The following is a 21,193-nucleotide window of genomic DNA, read 5'->3' on the forward strand; positions in this document are numbered from 1 at the left end:
TTACTAATTAACAAACTCACCTACTAAGAATACTTTACACTCTCTTGTGGAAGTCCGCGTTACCTGTCCTCTATAAAATTTGTAACCCAAATGAGCAGAGAATAAACACACAAAACAAGTATGATGGTACAGTATAAACTTTTAGCACATTTAGAGCACAGAAATAGCTATACCATATAATAAAACTAACAAATCTGAGTGAATGTATCATTTTAAATATTTCTTCTGATTAAAATGTAATAAGCATTCTATGAAATCATTTACTTTCAAAAAATATTTACCGTACCAAAAACATTTTTAGTTTTCAATTTTTTTAACATTTATTTTTGTGAAAGAAAGAGCACACGCGTGCACGCATGGGGGAGTAGCAGAGAGAGGGAGACAGGGGATCCGAAGCCGACCCAGCACTGTGAGCAAAGAGCCAGATGTGGGGCTTAAAGTCACGAACCTTGAGATCATGACCTGGGCCGAAATCAAGAATCAGCTGCTTAACCGACTAAGCCACCCAGGCACCCCAGAAACAATTTTAAGCAAAAGTAATGAGAAAAAAAAAAAAATCACTCAGAACTTTTGGACCAAAAAAAAAAAAAGTTTCGCACATCGTTTCCTTTGAAACAAATAAATATACCTTAGTATTAAATATGTTGCAAATTTTTGTAGCTCAAAGTATATTAATATTCAGGTTTAAACATACTTCAGCAAAAAGAAAAATCCCAAAGAATGCTAAATAACAACGTTCACTTGAAATAGAGAGAGCTATTAAACTTCTTAGGTAAATATATTTTGTTTAGTCTTTCTAAAAAAGAAAAAAAAAACTGCCTATGGCTATTTGTTTACATCTCACCTTACCCAAAAGAGGATTTGCAACGACAAAGACAGGCATAGGAACACAGCAAAACAAAATATACTATTTGCATCACCTTCAAGAACAAAGACAGAAGTGAAACTGGTATCTCTAACACATGCAGGTCATTGAGTTCTTTACATTTTGCCAAAGGTAGACCACACAGCATTCGACTCCAAGGCTTCATTTATTCACCCACATTCCCCATTAATAATACAGCAATGGTTTGGATTTTTTGTTAATTTTAATTTTTTTCAATCTTTTTTTTTTTTTCCCCATAAAGTGTATTTTGAGAGAGAGAGCATCAGCAGGGGAGGGGCAGAGAGGAGAGACAGAATCCCAAGTAGGTTCCATGCTACCAGCGCAGAGTCCCATGCAGGGCTTGATCTCAATGACCGTGAGATCAGACTTGACCCGAAACCAAGTGTTGGAAGCTTAACCAACTGAGTCACCTAGACGCCCTTAATTTTTTTTTTTTTTTTTTTTTTTTTAAGAGAGAGAGAGAACGACTGCACCCGTGTGCAGGGGAAGGGCAGAAGGAGAGAGAGAATGTTAGCAGGCTCCACACCCAGCATGGAGCCTGATAGGGGGTTCAATCCCATGAACCATGAGATCATGACTTGAGCTGAAATCAGACACTTAACGAACTGAGCCCCCAGGTGCCCTTTATTATTTTTTGAGGGAGCATGAGTGGGGGAGGGTACAGCAACAATTCTTAAAGATAAATCAGAATCTAGGGAGAATTCTGATACAGCCTGAGAAGGAATGATTTGGAGATTAAACTTCCCTTTAAGCATCTGCAATATACAATTCATCATCTCTACCAGGCCTAGAATTCAAATTTGCTGAAATCCAAGGAACATAACTAAGACACGTGTCTCAACACAAAGTTACCTTTTAGTACAAAGTATTAAAAGTTAGGGAATTTCTCCCAAAAGACATCAGTGGTTTTAGAATAATTAATCTAAATAATTAATTTAGAAGAAGTAGCCCTTATTTATAAATGAAGGTTGGATTTGTTGTCAATGAAGACCACTTCCTCTTCCTTTGGATGCCTGGGTGGCTCAGTGTTAAGTGTCCAACTTCAGCTCAGGTCTCATTGTTCATGTCTCATTGTTCATGAGTTCGAGCCCCACATAAAGGACTGCTTGTCGCTGTAAACATGGAGCCTGCTTTGGATCCTCTGTCCCCCTCTCTCTCTGTGCCCACCCCCTCCCTCATGCTCTCTCAAAAATAAACACACACACACACAAAAAGATCACTTCCTGTTCCTGATAGTAGAGCCAAACCAAGCCACGTTAACACCCTCTGTCTTTTACAGAGCGTATGCATTTAATTTGATCAAAATCAGCCCAGTATCACCAGGGAACAATTTTTTTCCCTAAAAAGAGAGGGAGGAGGTGATGGCAGATAACACCTTTTTGCACCCCTCCCTTATCCTGACCCATGGTTGTAATTTCTGCTAGAAATCAGAATGTATTAACAATTAACTTACTCCAAAAGACCCAAGAGGGCCAGTGGCCATTTCTGCTTTGACACATTACTAGCACCTTCCGTTACACTTCAATTTTACTGCTTACAGCTTTAAATGTGTATAGTATGATTTAATTACTCTAAACCATGTAAAATTAAGAAACTACTTTAAGTAAGATTTACATACAACAGAGATAATTTTTATGATAAGCCCTTTTCATAATGGCATATTTATACTTAGAGCTGGACACACAAGGTTTGTTCCTGAAGTGACAATTGAGTTCCTGACCCAGTGGCAACCATTCTGATTATTTCTATGATAGTAATGAGGAATTAAACTTTCAATCTGTACTTTCAATGACATTTTGATTCTTTAACAAAGTATCTTAAAACTGCAATATAATTTTGTAATGTGTTGAACAGTGTCCCCTCAAAATTCATTTCCACCTAAGACCTCAGAGTTTCCTCACTTGACAACAGGACCTTCACATATCTACTTAGTTAAGATGAAATCATACTGAATTAGCACACACCCTAAATCCAATAACTGGTGCCTTTGTAAGACACACACACACTCACACTCTCACTCCCTGAGAAGGCCACGAAACAAAGGAGGCAGAGATGGGAGTGAATAAAAGATTGCTGGGAGCCACCTGAAGCTAGAAGGCTTCTTCCCCAGAGCCTTCAGAGGGAGCATGGCCATGCTGACACCTTGATTTCAGATCTCTGGCCTTCAAAAGTATAAGAGAATAAATTTCTGCTGTTTTCATCATCTAGCTTGTGGTACTTTGTTATGGAAATTCTTGGAAATGAATAGTTTCCTACATTATCCTCAATGTTCTCAAGTGAACTCCACGACAGATTTCTGTTTTAGGAGAGAGGTAACTTTTTTATAGATGGCAAAAAGTCAAGCAAATGTTTTTTTTTAGATTCTTCCCCACAATTACCTGAGTACTGTATTTCTGAACTTTGGCTTTGTGAAAGTCTTACCAGGAAGCCTCATTTCCAGATATCCTCGCACCCTACTAATAAGATCAGAAGGAGGTCTCTCTCCTGACTGCCCTGTTCCAGCTTCATGCGTATGAATATCCAAAAGCAGCATCTCATTCAGCATGACCTGACGGAGTTTTGGCGAGAACTCTGTTACCAACTCCAAACAAGCAGCAAACAACTGTTTGGCGTGGGAAAAGTCCTAGAGAAAGAAAGAAATCACTGGATTGCTTTTCCTCTGGAATCGAAAAATGTGCATCTTTGTGAGAACGGAGCAAAGAGAAGGAGGATTAATTTAAATGGTTAACACCGGATCTTGGAAAGAGGCCAGATTATCTTTATCATCTGTGTCACTGATTTATTCCAATACTTAATTCTTTTGTAGTCTAAAAAAAAATCCGTGGAATTTAAGAAACAAAAGAGATGAACACAGGGGAAGCGAAGGAAAAATAAGATAAAAACAGAGAGGGAGGCAAACCATATGAGACTCTTAAATACAGAGAACAAACTGAAGGTTGCTGGAAGGGAGGTAGGCAGGGGATGGGTTAAACGGGTGATGGGGATTAAGGAAGGCACTTGCTGGGATGAACATCTGGGGTTATATGGAAGTGATGAATCACTGGGTTCTACTCCTGAAACCAATACTATACGTGAGCCTAGGGGATACAACATTGCTCAATGCCCTCTTAAAAAGTTTTATATAATATTCACTTCCTGATATAAGTGGTATGTTAACTAATTTGAATTTAAATAATTTTTTAAAAATATCCAATAAACAGCATAAAAATATGCTGTATTATCAAACTAGTTTTATATAAATGGTAAAACCAAAAAAACTTTCACATAATTATATACACATCACATACATACATTTTATATAAGCTACACATATTACATATACATAATGTATATTATATACCTATATGCCTATCTTATACATACGAGCCATACATGTTATATACATATATAGAATACACATAAATTATACATCTTCTATACATACGTATACACAAAATCCATATAGATTCCATGACAAGTACCCTTCTATACCTAACCTATCAAGAATTGGATCTTATACTCTTCAACAAGGTTTTACATTCTAGAAAAATTTTTTAATGTTTATTTTTGAAAGAGAGAGCATGAATGGGGAAGGGCAGAGACAGACGGAGACACAGAATCTAAAGTAGGCTTCAGGCTCTGAGCTGTCAGCACAGAGCCCAATGCTCGAACCCACAAACCGGGAGATGATGACCTGAGCCAAAGTCAGACGTTTCGCTGACTGAGCCACCCGGGCACCCCAACAAGGTTTTACATTCTAAAATCTCTGTACACGACCTTAGTCCACATAATTGACTAAAAAATCAAACTCACTACAATCCAATCCCTTTCTTACACGTCCGCTTCTAATTTTTCCGAAGAGCAGTCTTTGTTCGTTCTCTCTCCCTCCCCACAGTTTTCTCCTTTACTCCTACCCCCATCACGATGAAGAAATAGCTCCCACTAAACAAAGACCTTCTAACTGTTCAACTGACTAAACACTCTTTAGTTATCTTACAGAACCCAGGGGCTACATCCCCGTGCTGCCCACTCCCTTGTGCCTGACATTCTCTCTATTCCCCTGGCTATCACGACTCCACCTGTGTCTGGTCCTCATACCCATCCTGCCACTGTTTCTGGGACACAATGTCGTATCCCCTAGGCTCTGTATATTCTCCCTGGGTGATCTCTGATGTCTCCCAAATCTCTATATCTAGCCCAGACCATTTCCCAAGCTTCAGGCTGTTTCCAACTGCAGGCCCAAACTAAACATTTTAAAATGGATAATCAGTCCTTCAAAAATGTTTTTCTACATATTCACAAGCTGGCAGAAACCTAAGCAGAAATCTGAACATCTCTCTCCATTCTTTTCTCCCTCTTGCCTTCCACAGCACATGAGGAAACAATCAATTCTAGATTTTACCTTCTTAACATCTGTCTGTTCGCTTCTACCCTAACACTTGTGCCACTTACTAGCTGTGTGACCTCAATTTATTACCTTTGAGTCTCTGATTTTTCACCTATAAAACTGAGCTAACACCTTCTACACAGTTGTGTGTGTGACCAATAAGTCAAAGAATAAATATATAAGAAAACTGCAGAACAGTCTCCATGCTCAATAAATGTTAGTTATTTTAGGGGTGGAAGGAGAAAAGGGGCTAATGGCATGCCCCATTATAAACTTTTCAACAGCTCACTACTGTCTAGAGCTGTACGTTCCAATATGGTAGCCATGAGCTACATGTGCCTACTGAGCATGTGAACTGTGACCAGTCCAAACTGGGAGGTGCTCTGAGCATAAAACACTGGATTTTGAGTGAAAACCTAGCACACCCATTTAAAAAAAAAAAAACAAAACTCAATAATTTTTATATTGCTTATTTGTTGAAACAATAGTTTAGATATAGTGAGTTCAAATGTATTAAAATCACTTTTGTACTTCTAAAAATGTGGCTACAAGAAAATCATAAATTACATATGTGGCTTGCATGGCACTTCCACTGGACAGTACTGGTCTAGAAATAGTGCTCAAACTTTAGCATGCATCAGAAATTACCTGGAGGGCTTATTAAAACAAACTGCTGTGCCCCATCTGCAGTTTCTGATTCAGTAGGTCTAAGTGGGGTCCAACATTTTGCGTTTCTAACAAGTTCCCAAATATAGCCAATGCTGCTAGTGTGGGGGTCAGACTTTGAGAACCTCTGGTTTACAGCACTATCTACAAAAGGTTCTTTGTTCAACGCCCTCTCAAAAAGTTTTATATAATATTCACTTCCTGATATAAATTTTTAAGCTTAGAAGTAATTTTGGAGGGATGCCTGGGTGGTTCAGTCATTTAAGCATCCATCTCTTGATTTTGGTTCATGATCTCACGGTTCATGGGATCAAGCCCCATATCGGGCTCCTCGCCAGCAGCTCAGAACTTGCTTGGAATTCTCTCTCTCTGCCCCAACCCCGTACACATGCACTCTCCTGCTGTCTCACAAAATAAACTTTAGAAAATAATAACAATAAATAAAAAGCATTGTTTTAGGAAGAGTTTAAGGAGATGCTAAAGTGTAGTGCAAATACTTTTTGAATAATGAACTACATTATTTTTATTTTAAAATATACATGCCTTTAGGGATAGATCTAACAAAATACATGCAAGATTTGTATGCTGAAAATTACCGAACTTAACAAGATAAGGACATAAATAAATAGAGGCCTAAATAAATGAAGACCTATACCAAGTTCATGGACTGAAAGACATAATATTGTTATCAATTGTCTCCAAATTGATTTATAGATTCATTGCGATCTGAATCAAAATCCCAGCAGGCTTTTTTTTTTTTTTTTTTTTCCCAGTAAATACCGAAAAGCTGATTCTAAAATTTATATTAAAAAAGCCAAGGGGAGGGGCACTTGGCTGGCTCAGTTGGTAGAACATGCCAATCTTCATCTCAAGGTTATAAATTTGTATAAACTCTACACATTTGGTGTAGAGTTTACTTAAATAAAATCTTAAAAATAAATGAGAAAGCAAAAGACCTAGACTAGCCAAAATCATTTGCAAAGGAAGCCTTGACAGCACTTGGTTTCAAAACTTACTATAAAGCTAAAATATGGCCCCCCCTTTTTTTTTTAAATATTTAGAGAGAGAGAGAATGAAAAAGAGAATGAGAGAGAATGAGAAAGAGAGAGAATGTGAGAGAGAGCAAGAGCGAGCAGGGAGGGGCAGAGAGATAGAATCCCAAGCAGGCTCCACACTCCATTCGGGGCCAACATAGGGCTCCATCTCAGGACAAGGTCATGACCTGAGCTGAAATCAAGAGTTAGACGCTTAACCGACTGAGACACCCAAGCACCCCTCCCTCCACCTTTTTAAAGTAAGCTAGAAAAGGGCAATTGTGAAAAAAGAACGGAATGTGAAAAGGAAAAACAACAGGACACATGAACCATAAAGAGTTTTTCAGGCAGATCAATTTTAGGAAAGACAAGAAAAAAGGCTGGATACCGCTTCCCTTAAAACTGTAATGTCTAATGGGCACTGAGGAGAGCACTTGTTGGGATGAGCACTTTGTGTTGTATGTATCCCAATTTGACAATAAATTATATCTAACAAAACCAAACAAACTGTGATGTCTACACACTTGACTTCTAGCTAGAAGAGTGCTCATCTAAAAAAACCAACCACCTTAGCAATGCTCACGGGGTCTGTACAGGCTACATCTTATTTCCCCTTCTAGCCTCACTTACCAAATGATACTCTTAACATCAGCTTACTGCTTCCGGTCCCCTTGTATACCATCCTATTTCTTATCTTTGAGCTTTTCCACATGGTGCCATTCCCCCCCTTTACCTCACTAACTTATTCATGCTTCGGGCTTTAGTGCAGGATTTCTGCTGGAACTAAATTTGGAAATGCTATTAACCTGCCTATAGAATTTACTATACTATTACTCGTGCAATTTTACCATCTTGTATCATTTAACATTTCACTTAGGTCTCAACTTCCCAAACAGTTACAAACTCCTTGTGTAAAATAAACTACAAAAGTAATCTTAAGGGATTTTGTTTTGTTCTTACAGCCTGGAACACAATTTTACTAAGTTAATCCTAAAAGATACACTAAATAATTTTCATGGTCTCAAGGAATGGAGCAGTATCTGTATATCCAAGACCACTTTGGTACAGTTGTGAGGGTAGAGGAAAAAGAACCAAAACACCTTTTAAAATATCCTTTAAGAGCGGGGAGAAAAGACCCTTTAGGCCTAGGGCTGTATTTTTAAGATCAAGGAAAATATAGGAGATTCTGATTCCTGGGTTTCACGATAAAATTGATAAAGCATATTTTAACCAGTAATTGACATATGCTTTTACTCACCTTAACAGTACTGCAGTGTAAACCTTTGGCCAACAGAATGTAAACCAAATCTCTTGTTAAATTGTCTTTAATTCCCAGGATGACCCCACTATAAACAGAAGGTACTTCCCACTAGAAGAAATAAAAATACATAAGTACACATGCACACAATACACACACAGAAAGCCAAATCTAGAGAAGAATCTTTCAATCATCTTCAATCACATTTAAAATAATCATGCAAAGATCACTTTCATAGAAAAAGGAAAATGACAGCTCTAATGAAATGTTAATCAAAACAGACATATTCACTATAAGCCAGTAATAAATTAAATGGGTTGGAACTTTCTAAAGGATAGTCCACAGGAAAAAAGAAGGAAAAAAAGCACGAGGACTATATATTAACTTATGTGATCCTCACCACAACACTATGAAGTAGGTACTATTAACCTCATTTTACAGATAAGAAGAGTGAAGCACACAGATGTCAAATTAACTTGCGCAAGATTGATTATACAGCTAATAAGTATAGAGGCTGGGATTCAAACTCAGGCATTCAGATCAGAACTCCCTCTATGCTATTCTACTTCATCTATAAAATGAGCACTAACAATGTCAACACTAATGATGCCCAACACTAATGTTCAGAGAAATTTTTCATTTCACTGCACTTTTGTGTTCAAATCCCATAAAATATACATGAATGCCCGGCTACTTTTCTCCTACATTTTCAGCAGAGCGGTACGCAGTGAGTTAGAAGTACCGCCATACTTCTCTCCTGCATACACGGACTCTTTCCCTGTAGCTTTAGCTCCGTTCCACTGAAATGGTGTTCGAAAAGCTATCTTCATCCGCACTTTGCATGCAGGAAAGGTTTTAAACACATAACTTCAGAATCAGGTAAATACATTAGCTGGGAATTTTTAAATGAACAGGTAAAGCCAGAAATGCCCTATAAAAAAGTTTTAATGAATCGGTTCCAACCTTTAGGTTTTAGACTTCAAGAGGGCATTAATAAAAACAAAAATACTCTATAAACACATAGGAAGTAGCAGCTACAGACTGCGTAAATATACCTTATACATACACTTACAGCTGTATTTAAAATATATGGAGATGCCACGACAATATAACAAACTTATTTTTAGAGGTTACGGATTTAAAAGTATCCTTTTTGACATTTTGTATTTTCTCCAACAATGGATGTTCAAAGTGTAATTATTGTCATGTAAAGGTCCTAATATTGTTGACAAATAGGGGTCTTTATTCTTAAGAAGTTCAGGGAATAACTCTTCTATTAAATTACATCAGAAAAAAAGAGTAACTTTCTTATCTGCTGTTGACAAAGCGTTTCTAACCTTGTTAGACACTGTCCAGAACTGGCGCTCTGAAGTCATACCATGTAATTCAATTAAAATCTGTCGAATCCTCCAGGGATCCACTGACAATACCAGCTGATGCTCCAACTGACCAATGTTGACACTTGCTGAGGCTAAGAAAGAAAGATTTGTTTCAATATGACAATTCAAAGGAATCCTACAAATATAAGAATAATTTGTTGAAATTGTGTTTAAGTATTTTATCTATAAGTGAAATACCACTCTCATCTTGAGAACTCAATATAGAGAATTTAATATAGTATAAATTATATATTAATTTTATCCTCACATAGAAAAATGTAACAATATGTATTAGGTCTGCATTTAATAAAGATGACACTATAAACGAAGACAAAAATTAGTAGTAACTGGGGGGCGCCTAGGTGGCTCAGCTGGTTACGGGTCTGATTCTTGATTTCAGCTCAGACCATGATCCCAGGGTTGTGGAATCAAGCCTTGCATCGGGCTGTAGGCTGACAGTGCGGGCCTGCTTGGGATTCCCTCTCCCCCTCCCTCTGCCCCTCCCCTGCTCACTCAAAATAAATAAATAAACTTAAAAAAATAAAATCAGTAACTGGCTATAGAAAGAACTAGGTGGGCTACATGGAAAAATTCACTTATGTAGATAGTCTCCTACTTTCAAACATAATGTGTTAACAAAAGCATGTATAAATATATTTTCATTTTAATAAATATTCTCTCAGTCACCCCCCCCCCCCACTCATGCTCGCTCTCAAAAATAACCAAACGTTAAAAAAAAAAAAAAAATTTTTTTAAAGGGTGGGGAGGGAACCTCGCGGGCTCAGTCAGTTAAGCGCCTGATTTCGGCTCAGGTCATAATCTCATCGTTTGTGGGTTCGAGCCCCACATTGGTGCTGAAAACTCGGAGCCTAGAGCCTGCTTTGGATTCTGTACCTCCCTCTCTCTGGCTCTCCCCCACGTGCGCTCTGTCTCCCTTCCCCTCCTCAAAAATAAACATTAAAAAATAATTTTAAACAAACCCTAAAAATGTTTTTTAAAGGGAGAGGAAGAGGAGGAGGGACTGCCTTCCCAGAGAAACCAAAAAGATCATTAAAATCCCTAATTACAACTCAACTTTCAGATAGTCTTCATTAATCCATCCCCAGCATTTTAGGTCTAATGTCATTTTCCTTTACAACTGGTCAACCAGTTTAAATGTAGCGAGGTTCACAGCAGCTACAACTCTGTTTTGTTAAACTGACTGAATTCGGTCTCATTTATATTAAGCTCTAAAGCTTGTGTTTCTTATTAACAAATAGCACTACGTTTTCTACTTTTATTTGTAAAATAAAAGCAAAAAGGAAAAAAAAAATCATCAAAAAAACAAGGTAACAAATGGCAATGTTGCCCAAGTGGAAGCTTAGCCAGCAGATCACAGTGATGCAGGCTCAAATCCATGAAAGCCTGTACTTTCCCTGAGTCTCAGGACTCCCCTCCCAGCTCTTGTTTTTAATTTTGAAAAAAATTTAATGTTTATTTATTTTTGAGAAGGGGGGGGAGGCCAGAGAGAGAGGGAGACACAGAATCCGAAGCAGGCTCCAGGCTGAGCTGTCAGCACAGAGCCCGACAAGGGTCTCAAACTCATAAACCACGAGATCAAGACCTGAGCTGAAATCAGATGTTTAACCAACTGAGCCACCCAGGCACCCCTCCCAGCTCTCATTTTACCTCCAAGAATGTATCAGCAATAGAACCTTGGTCTATTTTCACCAACTAAAACTTTTGTATATCTAGGCCTCAATCTCCATTAAACACAGACTGAGCAGCATCCCAGCACTTCACTGCTTAGACAGAAATAGGACTACAGAAGACTGGTAAATTTCAAATTAATTATGGACATAAACATAAACTAAAACACATGAGAGGGCATCCTCAAATACACTGAGGGGCGAACATAACAGAAGTGCAAAATGTGCCAACATTTTTGCTAGCAGACTAGAGAGCTAACCTGGGATATCATAAAATGAAGTTACAGGTTTAATGCACAGATTTACTCTAGGGGATCTCTTCCTCATCTGATCAACAAGTAGCTTTCGTTCTTCATCTTTCAACAATGTAATGAAAAGCTCATGTGAAGAAATCATGAAAACATACTGCAGATCTTCCAACCCCAGACACACATTCCTAGATCAGTAAAAATAGTGTAAAACAAAAAAAGTTTATAATTTAGTTTGGGAAAAACAATCATATTAACGAATCTTTATTAATAAGCCATTTAACAAGCTACCATTTCATAAACTATGTAACAAAATTTGAAACAGATTTAAAAATTTTTTGGTCCTAAAATTGTGATGTCCATGTCACGATACACAAAGAGTAACAGAATTCTAAATTTTGTGTCACTATACAAATCTGAACTTAACTGGCTCTCAAATGACTGCCTATTTATAAGACATGCAGGACAAACACAAAAAGTAACAAAAGTTATTTTTCTCAGAGGACTAAATTCAAATTAAGGAGAAAAGGGCACTTACTTTAGAAAAGCAGCCATGTTTCCTTTCAAAGAATCTGAAGCTTTTTCTAAATTTATTGATCTTGAACACACCTAGGAATTTGAGTAATTTTTATTTGAATACTGGCACTTTTAAAAATGCACGCTATAGTCAGAAAAGCTTCGATTTAAAAACAACCAAATATTCCTTCTTCAGCCACCTATCAATCACAGATTTAGTTCAGTAATTTAAAAGATGAGACTGTGAATTAAGAATCATCATGGGGAAAGGGAGTGGAATGTGATCATTTCAACAACTGCTGTCATTTCTATGAAATAAAGAAGCAGCTATCTAGAATGGTATAGAGTTCTCCCAGAATGTATAAAGTACACTAACCAATTATATGAGGTGATGAACTCTGCAGCAGCTCCAGTCAGAAAAGTGAGAGAAGATTCATCTTAGAGAACTGAAGGATACGTAATGGCTAATGTACATAGACCCAACAATTAAGAGTAACCAAGGTTTTAAAATAACCAGTGAAATGAAAAGAATAACAGAAACTAGTGATGGAAATATTAGTTATTTACAAATAACAGTCTCGTAATATTCTGAGTTTATTCATCAGATTAGGATTTCTCCCATAGATTACTTACAAGAAGCCAAAATAAAGCAATAAGTATCAAAGTCCCTAACCTAAGGAAATTGTCAAATATTCTCTAACATGTTAACATAAAAAAATAAATCCTAGAATGTTCACAGCCGCATTATTCGTAATAGTCAAGAAGTGGAAATAACCCTAAAGCCCATCAACTGATGGATACACAAAATGAACAATGAATAGTATATCCACTTAATGGAGTATTATTCAGTCATAAAAAATGAAGCACTAATACATGCTATAACATGGATGAACCTTGAAAACATTTAGTAAAGAGCCAGCAAAAACAAAAACAAAAACAAAAACAAAACACCGCCTATATTTTTGTTTATATGAAATGCCCAGCATAGGCAACAGGCAAATCTAGAGACACAAAAGTGGATCTGTAGATGCCTGAGGTTAAGGGACTAGGAGAAAATGAGGGACGACTGCTAACAGGTAAGAGATTTTGTTGTGGGGTAGAAGAGGGAGGATGAAAATGTTCTAAAACTGAGGTGGTGGCTGTACAAATCAAGGCACACACTAAAACATCACTGGATTGTACACTTTATTTTTTTTAATTAAAAACAATTTTTTTAATGTTTATTTGTGAGAGAGAAAGAGAGAGACAACAAACGAACACGGGGGAAAGGCAGAGACCAAGGGAGACACAGAATCTGAAGCAGGCTCCAGGTTCTGAGCCATCAGCACAGAGCCCAATGCAAGGCTCAAACTCACGAACCACGAGATTATGAGCTGAGACAAAATTGGAAATTCAACTGACTGAACCACCTAGGCACCCTGGGTTGTACACTTTAAATGGGTAAACAGTATGATATGTGAACTATACCTCAATGAAACTGTTACTAAAAGGAAAAAAAAATTGTAATTTTTAAATAAAGTACCATACTCAGAAAGAGTATTGTAAAAGTACTATGTTCAAATGAACAGGTTACCCTAATAGCATATATCACATCTGAGCATCTTGATGTATAAAATATTTACACTGTAATAATTGTGCTCCACACTATAAATTAATATTAATGATCGTAATATTAATAAGTAATAATGTTAATAATACCCAAATATGCTTTTGTAACAACTTATTCATACATAGTGATGCACTGTAAACATGTCATGAAACAAAGGGAATAGGTGTTACTTTTAATAAGCGATAGAACAAATGTTAATTAAGCTCAATTCTTTACTTAGAACATGAAATAGGGGACATCTTTATGAATGCTGTAAACATTAAAAAAAACTTAATAAATATTTAGATTAAGTGTGCAAATTCTTTTTTTTGATCAGTTATTGTTTTCATTTCTTATGATTTTATTACTTTTCAATTTAATTTATTGTCAAACGGCTAACATACAGTGTGTAACATGTGCTCTTGGTTTTTGGGGTAGATTCCTGTAGTTCATCACTTACAACACCCACTGGCACTTGCTCATCCCAACAAGGGTTCTCCTCACTGCCCAGCACCCATTTTCCTCTCTCTCCTATCCCCCGCATCAACCCTCAGTTTGTTCTCTGTATTTAAGAGTCTCTTATAGTTTGCCTTAAGTGGACAAATTCTTATAAAACCTCTTAAAACTAATCAAGAAAAATATACTACCTCTCTGCCCCTCCCCTGCTTGTGCTCTCTCTCACTCGCTCTCTCAAAAATAAACTTAAAAAAGAAAAAAAAGCTTAGCACAGTAGTTGGAAACAAAATCATTACACAAAGTTCAATTCTACCTCTATGCCAATGCATAAATTACTTTCATTTTCAAGTTCATAAACCAAAAAAGACTTCTATGGAAAAAATTCTAAAGCTCTGAAGGACATCAAACAATGTCTAAATAAATGAAGAACTGTACCAGTTCACAAAATTCTCAATACTATGAAGATATTAACTTTTCTCAAACTGCTTTTTAAACATTACATAGCTTCAAACAAAAATCCAACAGGCTTATTTGTGGAACTTGACAATTTGAGTCTATGCAAAGAAAATGCAAAGGATAAGCATAAACCAATACAACTTTGAAAAACAAGGCTTATGTTTAAATGTTATCATGACAGGGATGCTGACCTGTGAACAAACAGAAAAGTGGTACAGAATAGATCCCAGTAACAGGCCCACACATGCATGGACACCTGGCATTCCATAGAGGTAAAGCACTGCAGATCAGTAGGGAAAAAAAAGCCTTCCAAAATAGTGGTACTGGACGGGCCCCTGGGTGGCTCAGTTGCTTACGCGTCCGACTCTTGATTTTGGCTCGGGTTCACAAGATCAAGTCTGCATCAGGCTGTGTGATGACTGTGCGAAGCCTGCTTGGGATTCTCTCCCTCTCTGCCCCTCACCCATGTACGTGCATACTCTCTCTTAAAAATAAACTTAAAACAAAACAAAACAAAAAAAACTGGCGCTGGAAGAAATGGATAGTCATAGGAGAAAAAAATGACACCAGACCATCTACTTCACATGATACACAAAAACCAACTATAAGTGGATTAAAGACCTAAATGTGAAAGGAAGGCTAAGCTACAAAGCTTTTAGAAGATATAACATTATCTTCATGACCACAGGATAGGAAGCTTCCTTAAACAAGAGAGAGTTCACTAATCTTTTCCTTTATGGGAAAGACTGATAAATTTTATTATACTAAAATTAAGAGTTTTTAAAGCAATATAAAGAAAGTTAAAAGAGAAGTCAAACTCAGAGAAGATACCTGCAGTATTCAAAATCAGTAACGGACAAAATACACGAAGAACTTGTACCAAAAAAAGACAAAAACAGACAATCCAAAAGAAAAAACGAGGCATTTCACTTGGAACAGGTACCTCAAAAGACAAAATTCATTATGAGCAAAAAGTGAAAGAAATGCTGCTAAGTTCCTTAGTAATAAGAGAAATGGAATTTGAAATCTTAATGACCTCATAGGTAAATTTGACAATACCAAGTGTTGACAAGGATGGTGACCAATGCATGCTGGCGACAAAAACACTGATATTAAGAAGTAATGTTAGAGATATATTTTCTGTAGACATCTGATACATGTGTACACCAAGATATACATAATGTTCCAAGCAGCAAAATAGCCATTTACATTATGTAAACAACATAAATGTCATAAGAATGGATGAATTGCACAATAGTCATGTTGTAACACAACAATGAAAAAAATCAAACTATAAATGCATACAACTTGGAAAAAAAGCTCATAAACCTGTTTAGTGAAGGAAAATTAAAAAAGTATTTTGTATGCTTTTATATCAAGTTCAAAACAAAGAATATTCCTTAAGGATGCAAAGGTGATACAAGTACAAAGAAAAACAAGGAAATGATCACAAAAGGCAGGACAGTGATTTTCTGAAGCAGAGATGGAGAGGGTTTAGTAAAGAGCATTAAAAAAAAAAGGACTTCTAGAGGGTTTCCTGGCTGGCTCAGTCAGTGGAACATGTGACTCTTAGTCTCAGGGATGTAAGTTCGAGCCCCCACATTGGGTATAGTGATTATTTAAAAATAAAATCCTTAAAAAAAAAAAAAAAAAAGGACTTCTAGAATGTTGACAATATAATATTTTTGAAACTAAGTGATATTAACTATGCTTATGTATTTCTCTCAGTATCTTTTATATTAAAACAGTTAAAGACAGACATCAAAAAACCCAACAGAAACACAGATTCTGGAGCTCACAGGAGAGGTCAGAATTATAATTTGGGAATGTTCAAAAAACAGATGACTGAAGCTTTAACGTTTATTTATTTCTGAGAGAGACTGAGACAGAATGCGAGTAGGGGAGGGGCAGAGAAAGAGGGAGACAGAATCCGAAGCAGGCTCCAGGCTCCGAGCTCCCAGCTGTCAGCACAGAGCCCGATGCGAGGCTCGAACTCATGAGCTGTGAGATCATGACCTGAGCCGAAGGCGGGTGCCCAACCGACTCAGCCACCCAGGCGCCCCTGATGACTGAAGCTTTAAATGAGAATAAAAAATGATATGAGAAGATGAGTGCACCAAAAACAGAACTACTGTAAACAGAAACACTAAAGAGAGAGCAAAAGAGGTCTTGATGAAGGATGAAGGAAAACGCAGTAACAGAGAACGAGCAAAGAGCTCTGGCAGAAGAGAAGGTTGGAGAGTCTGTAAGCAGTATCAACTATTAGCAAGTCAGATGAAGACAGAAAAGAGGGCACTAGATTTGGCAACTAAGAGGTCACTGGTAAGCTTACAGCAAAATTACAAATCAAAAAGGGAAAAAATGTCTTACCTCAAGAAGAAAGTCTATTTTCTCTTTATTAGGTCTAAGAAATAGCTGGTTAAATTGAACACTAATCGTTCTACCTTCCAATATATCACGGACTGTGTTACAGGCACAGACTTTAAAACAGACTTCATCTAGAGCTTCATTTCTGTAGAATACAAAAGTAGATCTACTAATACATTCTCTTTAATAAAAAAAAAAAAAGTAAGGTACATTTCACAAAACCAAAATCACTCACTAGAATGAGTTTTTTATTCTTGAGAGGTAAGAGTTTAGGTTATTCAGGCACAAACGGGGTGGGGGGGTAGCGCAGAAAAGGAAAGTTTTTAATCTGTCAAGGGACAATTAAACTCCAGATTAGGTAACAGAATCAAATTCCACTGATTTCTGTCCCCCAAATGCTTTTACTAAGGATCAGATGAACATTAAAGTGGCTCTTCTGGCTATGTTAATTTCCCATATACTAACAAAGATGAAAGTACTGTCACAGATTTACAGGTGATTTGGAGGTCTATTGTTATACACCCAAAATGCATTTGCTCTTTTATTCAAAAATAAGAAGGTAGTTCTTCAATTTACTTACTTACCCCTGTTGAGCTTTCTGAAAGAGTTCCCTTAGTACTGACTGCCGGAACTGGACAGGTAAACTGAAGGTTAAGTTATCTTCAATAAAAATCTTTACTACATCCTACAACACAAGACATAAAATTGTATCCAATTCAAAAATCATGGCGAAGCTTGTTTACTTTAAAAGTCTTCCCAAAAAGAAAAAAAAGTCTTTCTACAATGGAAAATATATATTGAAGAAAATCATGAAAGTAACTTACTACAAAACTCTTTTCTAAAATATTAAAATGAAGATTGAGGGTAAAAATCTCACCTGCCCCCCAACCCTGCCTTTTTAAATTGAAGACCACAGACCAAAAATGAGAGGTGAAGAATCAATCGATAAGAGGAAATTCAAGGGGCGCCTGGGTGGCTCAGTCGGTTAAGCATCCAACTTCAGCTCAGGTCATGATCTCATGGTTCGGGAGTTCAAGACCCTCATCGGGCTCTGTGCTGACAGCTCAGGGCCTGGAGCCTGCTTTGGATTCTGGGTCTTCCTCTCTCTCTGCCCCTACCCCACTCACTCTCTCGCTCAAAAATAAATAAATATTTAAAAATTAAAAAAAAAATTTTTTTTCTTAGAAATAAAGATAGGCTGTAGCTTTGTCATTTCATGACTCCTACTTTGAGTGAAGTAACATGAAGGCACTATTCATTTTCTAGCATGAAGGCTTTCTGATAAAGATTTCAAAAGTACAAGTTTTTTTTTAACATTTAAAAAAATTAAAAACATTTTTTTTAATATTTATATATTTTTGAGAGAGAGACAGAGAGAGAGACAGAGAGAGAGAGAGAGAGAGAGAGAGAGAGAGAGAGAGACAGACATAGAATCTGAAGCAGGCTCCAGGCTCTGAGCTATCAGCACAGAGCCCGACATGAGGCTCAAACTCACGAACCATGAGATCATGACCTGAGCTGAAGTCAAACACTTAACTCACTGAGCCACCCAGGTGCCCCTCAAAAGTACAATTTCTAATTCCCAGTAATTTTCATTACAAACCTAAAAATATATATCCACAGAAGGCAATGAACATAAACAGATTAATTTAAGTGTTTTCCATGGGTAAAAATCGAGACGATAACCAGGCTCACTGGTAAAGCAGTCTCTAGAATAGACCATCCAAACCTACAAATACTGCTTTGCTCATTTTTACCCCCAGTCTTACAGTGGCTAATAAGGCTGGGCTACAAAAGCCACACTTTCAAGTCAGACACCAGACTTAAGGCTCCATAAAACTAACAATTCTTTACCTGTAATTTTAAAAGTTAAAAGTCCTGCTTACAGTTTCTTGAAGAATTTACTTAACACAGGTAAATTCTATACCTTCAAGAAAAATTATCAATAATGACTCAACATCTGTCTGTACAGTGCACTGCTTAGACTTTATAACTTGTCACTTGATTCTCCTAAGACCTATGAAATGGGGTAATTATTACCATTTTATAGGCCAATCTGACAGTTTTACATGCCCCAAATCACACAACTGGTAAATGGCGATGCCAGAATTTAAAATGAGTTCTGTCTGTCTTCCAAAGCTTTCCAAGCACCCTATTACTTCCCCATCAGATATCTTACCTGATAGTTGCCAGATCTCAAACAAATATGGACTTGACTATATGGTGTCAACTGTTGAGATGTACTATCAGAAGAAGGTACAAGAACATCACACGCTTGACAATAGCCCGCTAACCGCTTCTCATCTATGGTACAATGAAGAGATAATGAACCTATCTGTAAAGTAAGAGGTATACATCATTATCCATCAATGTAACAGAAAACAATAGTATAGTACCCATTCAATGCATTTTAACAGTACAATAAAATGTAATGGAAAATTCAGGGCTGGAAGTACCATAAAAAATGAAAAAGTTGAAAGTTTAGAGCAAGGGTCAGCAAACTATTGTTCACAGGCATTTGGCCTGTGGCCTATTTTTATACAGCCTTTGAGCTGAGAATCATACTTAAGGTTGTAAAGGGGAAAAAACATAGTAACAAATGAGATTATGCAACATAAACTGCATACAGCCCACAAAGCCTAAAATATCTACTATTTGGTCCTTTACCAAAAAGCCTGCAGACTTCAGGCCAACATACAAAAGGTAAACATCATCATCAAAGTATGTATAACAATTTAGACATTAAAAAAGAGTGAACACTGTTTAAAACAAGCTTAAAACATTTAAAAATATGTAAGAACAGAGCAAATCTGATGAGCTGCCTGGGCAAAGTAAAATGTGGATTCCCAAAAAATCTAGAATAGATTTAAAGCAAATCTCTTGAGCATTTAATCAATTTTTCTGAAAAGGAGAGACTGAAGTGGGATATTTTCTAGGCACCAAACAAAAACCTAGTTACAGATTTTAAAATTCAGTTGTCAGAATCATAAGAAGAAAAATGCAAGTGATAAACATATGAAAAGCTCACCTTTACCAGGAATTAAGGAAATGTAAATGTGTTAAAGTTCGTGTATTTCACCCACCAAATTAGCAATTGGAGGAAAAAAACAAAAACAAAAAAACCCTCACTGCTGATCGGAGTACCGAGAGAAATGTACCTGGAAAGCAATTTGGTTTTATGTTTCACAGCCTTTACAAAATTACTGACATGATGATTACTGACATTACAATTTACTGACATGATGATTCTACTTGTAGGAATTTAACTTGAGAGCATCTTAAAACCAAAAAAAGTCTTACGCTTGGAGACAGAAATATTATAGCTTTATGATAAATAAAAACAGTAAACATAAATGCCCAAACATTAGAGAAATGAAGTAAATCACAGCACATCTACATGAAGATCTTTAAATGTCTATTCAAAGATTTAAGCATGATAACAATATAGTATATATAGTTAATATAACCTTAACTGTATAAAAACAAAGACTGAAACCTGGAAGAAAATAAGCTAAAATGGCAAAAGGGGTAATTACTAGGCAGTAGTAATACAGATTTTGAAAATGCTTTTGGTACTTTCTAAAACTTGCCAAATGTACCACAATGAACATTTGTTTTTTTAATCATCAGAAAAATTAAACCCAAAAACATATATCGACTCTTTTAAGAACTAAATATTATGTGCCTGTTATCACTGTATTTACCTCTGTAATTAGTTCTTTGGTTCTAAAAAATTTTTCTCTGGCATTTTCATAAACAGCTGCATTTGTAGAGCCTTGCTGGAAGTATGCTGCACCCAAATCATAACACACCTAAAATGGTAATGAATACCAATTTGCTTAGTAAATTTTCATGAACTGAAGAGCTAACAAAACTCGAAAGTATGTTTATCTCAGCAAAACACTAGTACATATACAGGAAAAAAACTGTATTTCAGCAAGCAATGGAATAGTCAATGTTCTTAGTCACAAGCAACAGAATCCAGTGGACTGATTTAAGGAGAAAACAGATTTAAATGGTAAGATTTAGGGTGGTCTACAGAATTACGTGGCCCAAGGATCGACCTTTGGAAACAAAAGGGCAAGGGAGGCAAAGAGCCAAGATGAGAGCCAAAACTGACCTAGTGAGTGCTGCGGTCATCTCAACACTGGACTCTTATCACCTGCAGCCACCAGCACTACATGCCAAGAGCAGCAGCTAGCTATACTCTTGCTCAGGCTGCCCCTGTCAACTAGATTTTACTGTCACCGTTGCTGCTACTCAACATCACGACGGATTCTCTATC

At 36.8% G+C, this 21,193-nt stretch overlaps 1 protein-coding gene across 3 annotated transcripts in view; it reads right to left on the reverse strand.

Moving 5' to 3' along the window:
- INTS8 (integrator complex subunit 8) overlaps positions 1 to 21,193 on the reverse strand; it is a 59,146-nt gene that overhangs the window by 26,281 nt on the left and 11,672 nt on the right. For all 3 annotated transcript variants that reach the window (XM_049633119.1, XM_049633120.1, XM_049633118.1), the window contains exons 7-15: positions 20,613 to 20,720; positions 19,088 to 19,243; positions 17,493 to 17,593; positions 16,912 to 17,053; positions 12,064 to 12,134; positions 11,538 to 11,713; positions 9,548 to 9,681; positions 8,211 to 8,321; positions 3,308 to 3,509 (exon numbers count right to left, since the gene is read on the reverse strand). In XM_049633119.1, coding sequence (XP_049489076.1) covers positions 3,308 to 3,509; positions 8,211 to 8,321; positions 9,548 to 9,681; positions 11,538 to 11,713; positions 12,064 to 12,134; positions 16,912 to 17,053; positions 17,493 to 17,593; positions 19,088 to 19,243; positions 20,613 to 20,720 — 1,201 coding nt within the window. The remainder of the gene's footprint in view (positions 1 to 3,307; positions 3,510 to 8,210; positions 8,322 to 9,547; positions 9,682 to 11,537; positions 11,714 to 12,063; positions 12,135 to 16,911; positions 17,054 to 17,492; positions 17,594 to 19,087; positions 19,244 to 20,612; positions 20,721 to 21,193) is intronic.

Source organism: Panthera uncia, chromosome F2 (assembly GCF_023721935.1).
Source record: "Panthera uncia isolate 11264 chromosome F2, Puncia_PCG_1.0, whole genome shotgun sequence".
NCBI classification, from domain to species: Eukaryota; Metazoa; Chordata; class Mammalia; order Carnivora; family Felidae; genus Panthera; species Panthera uncia.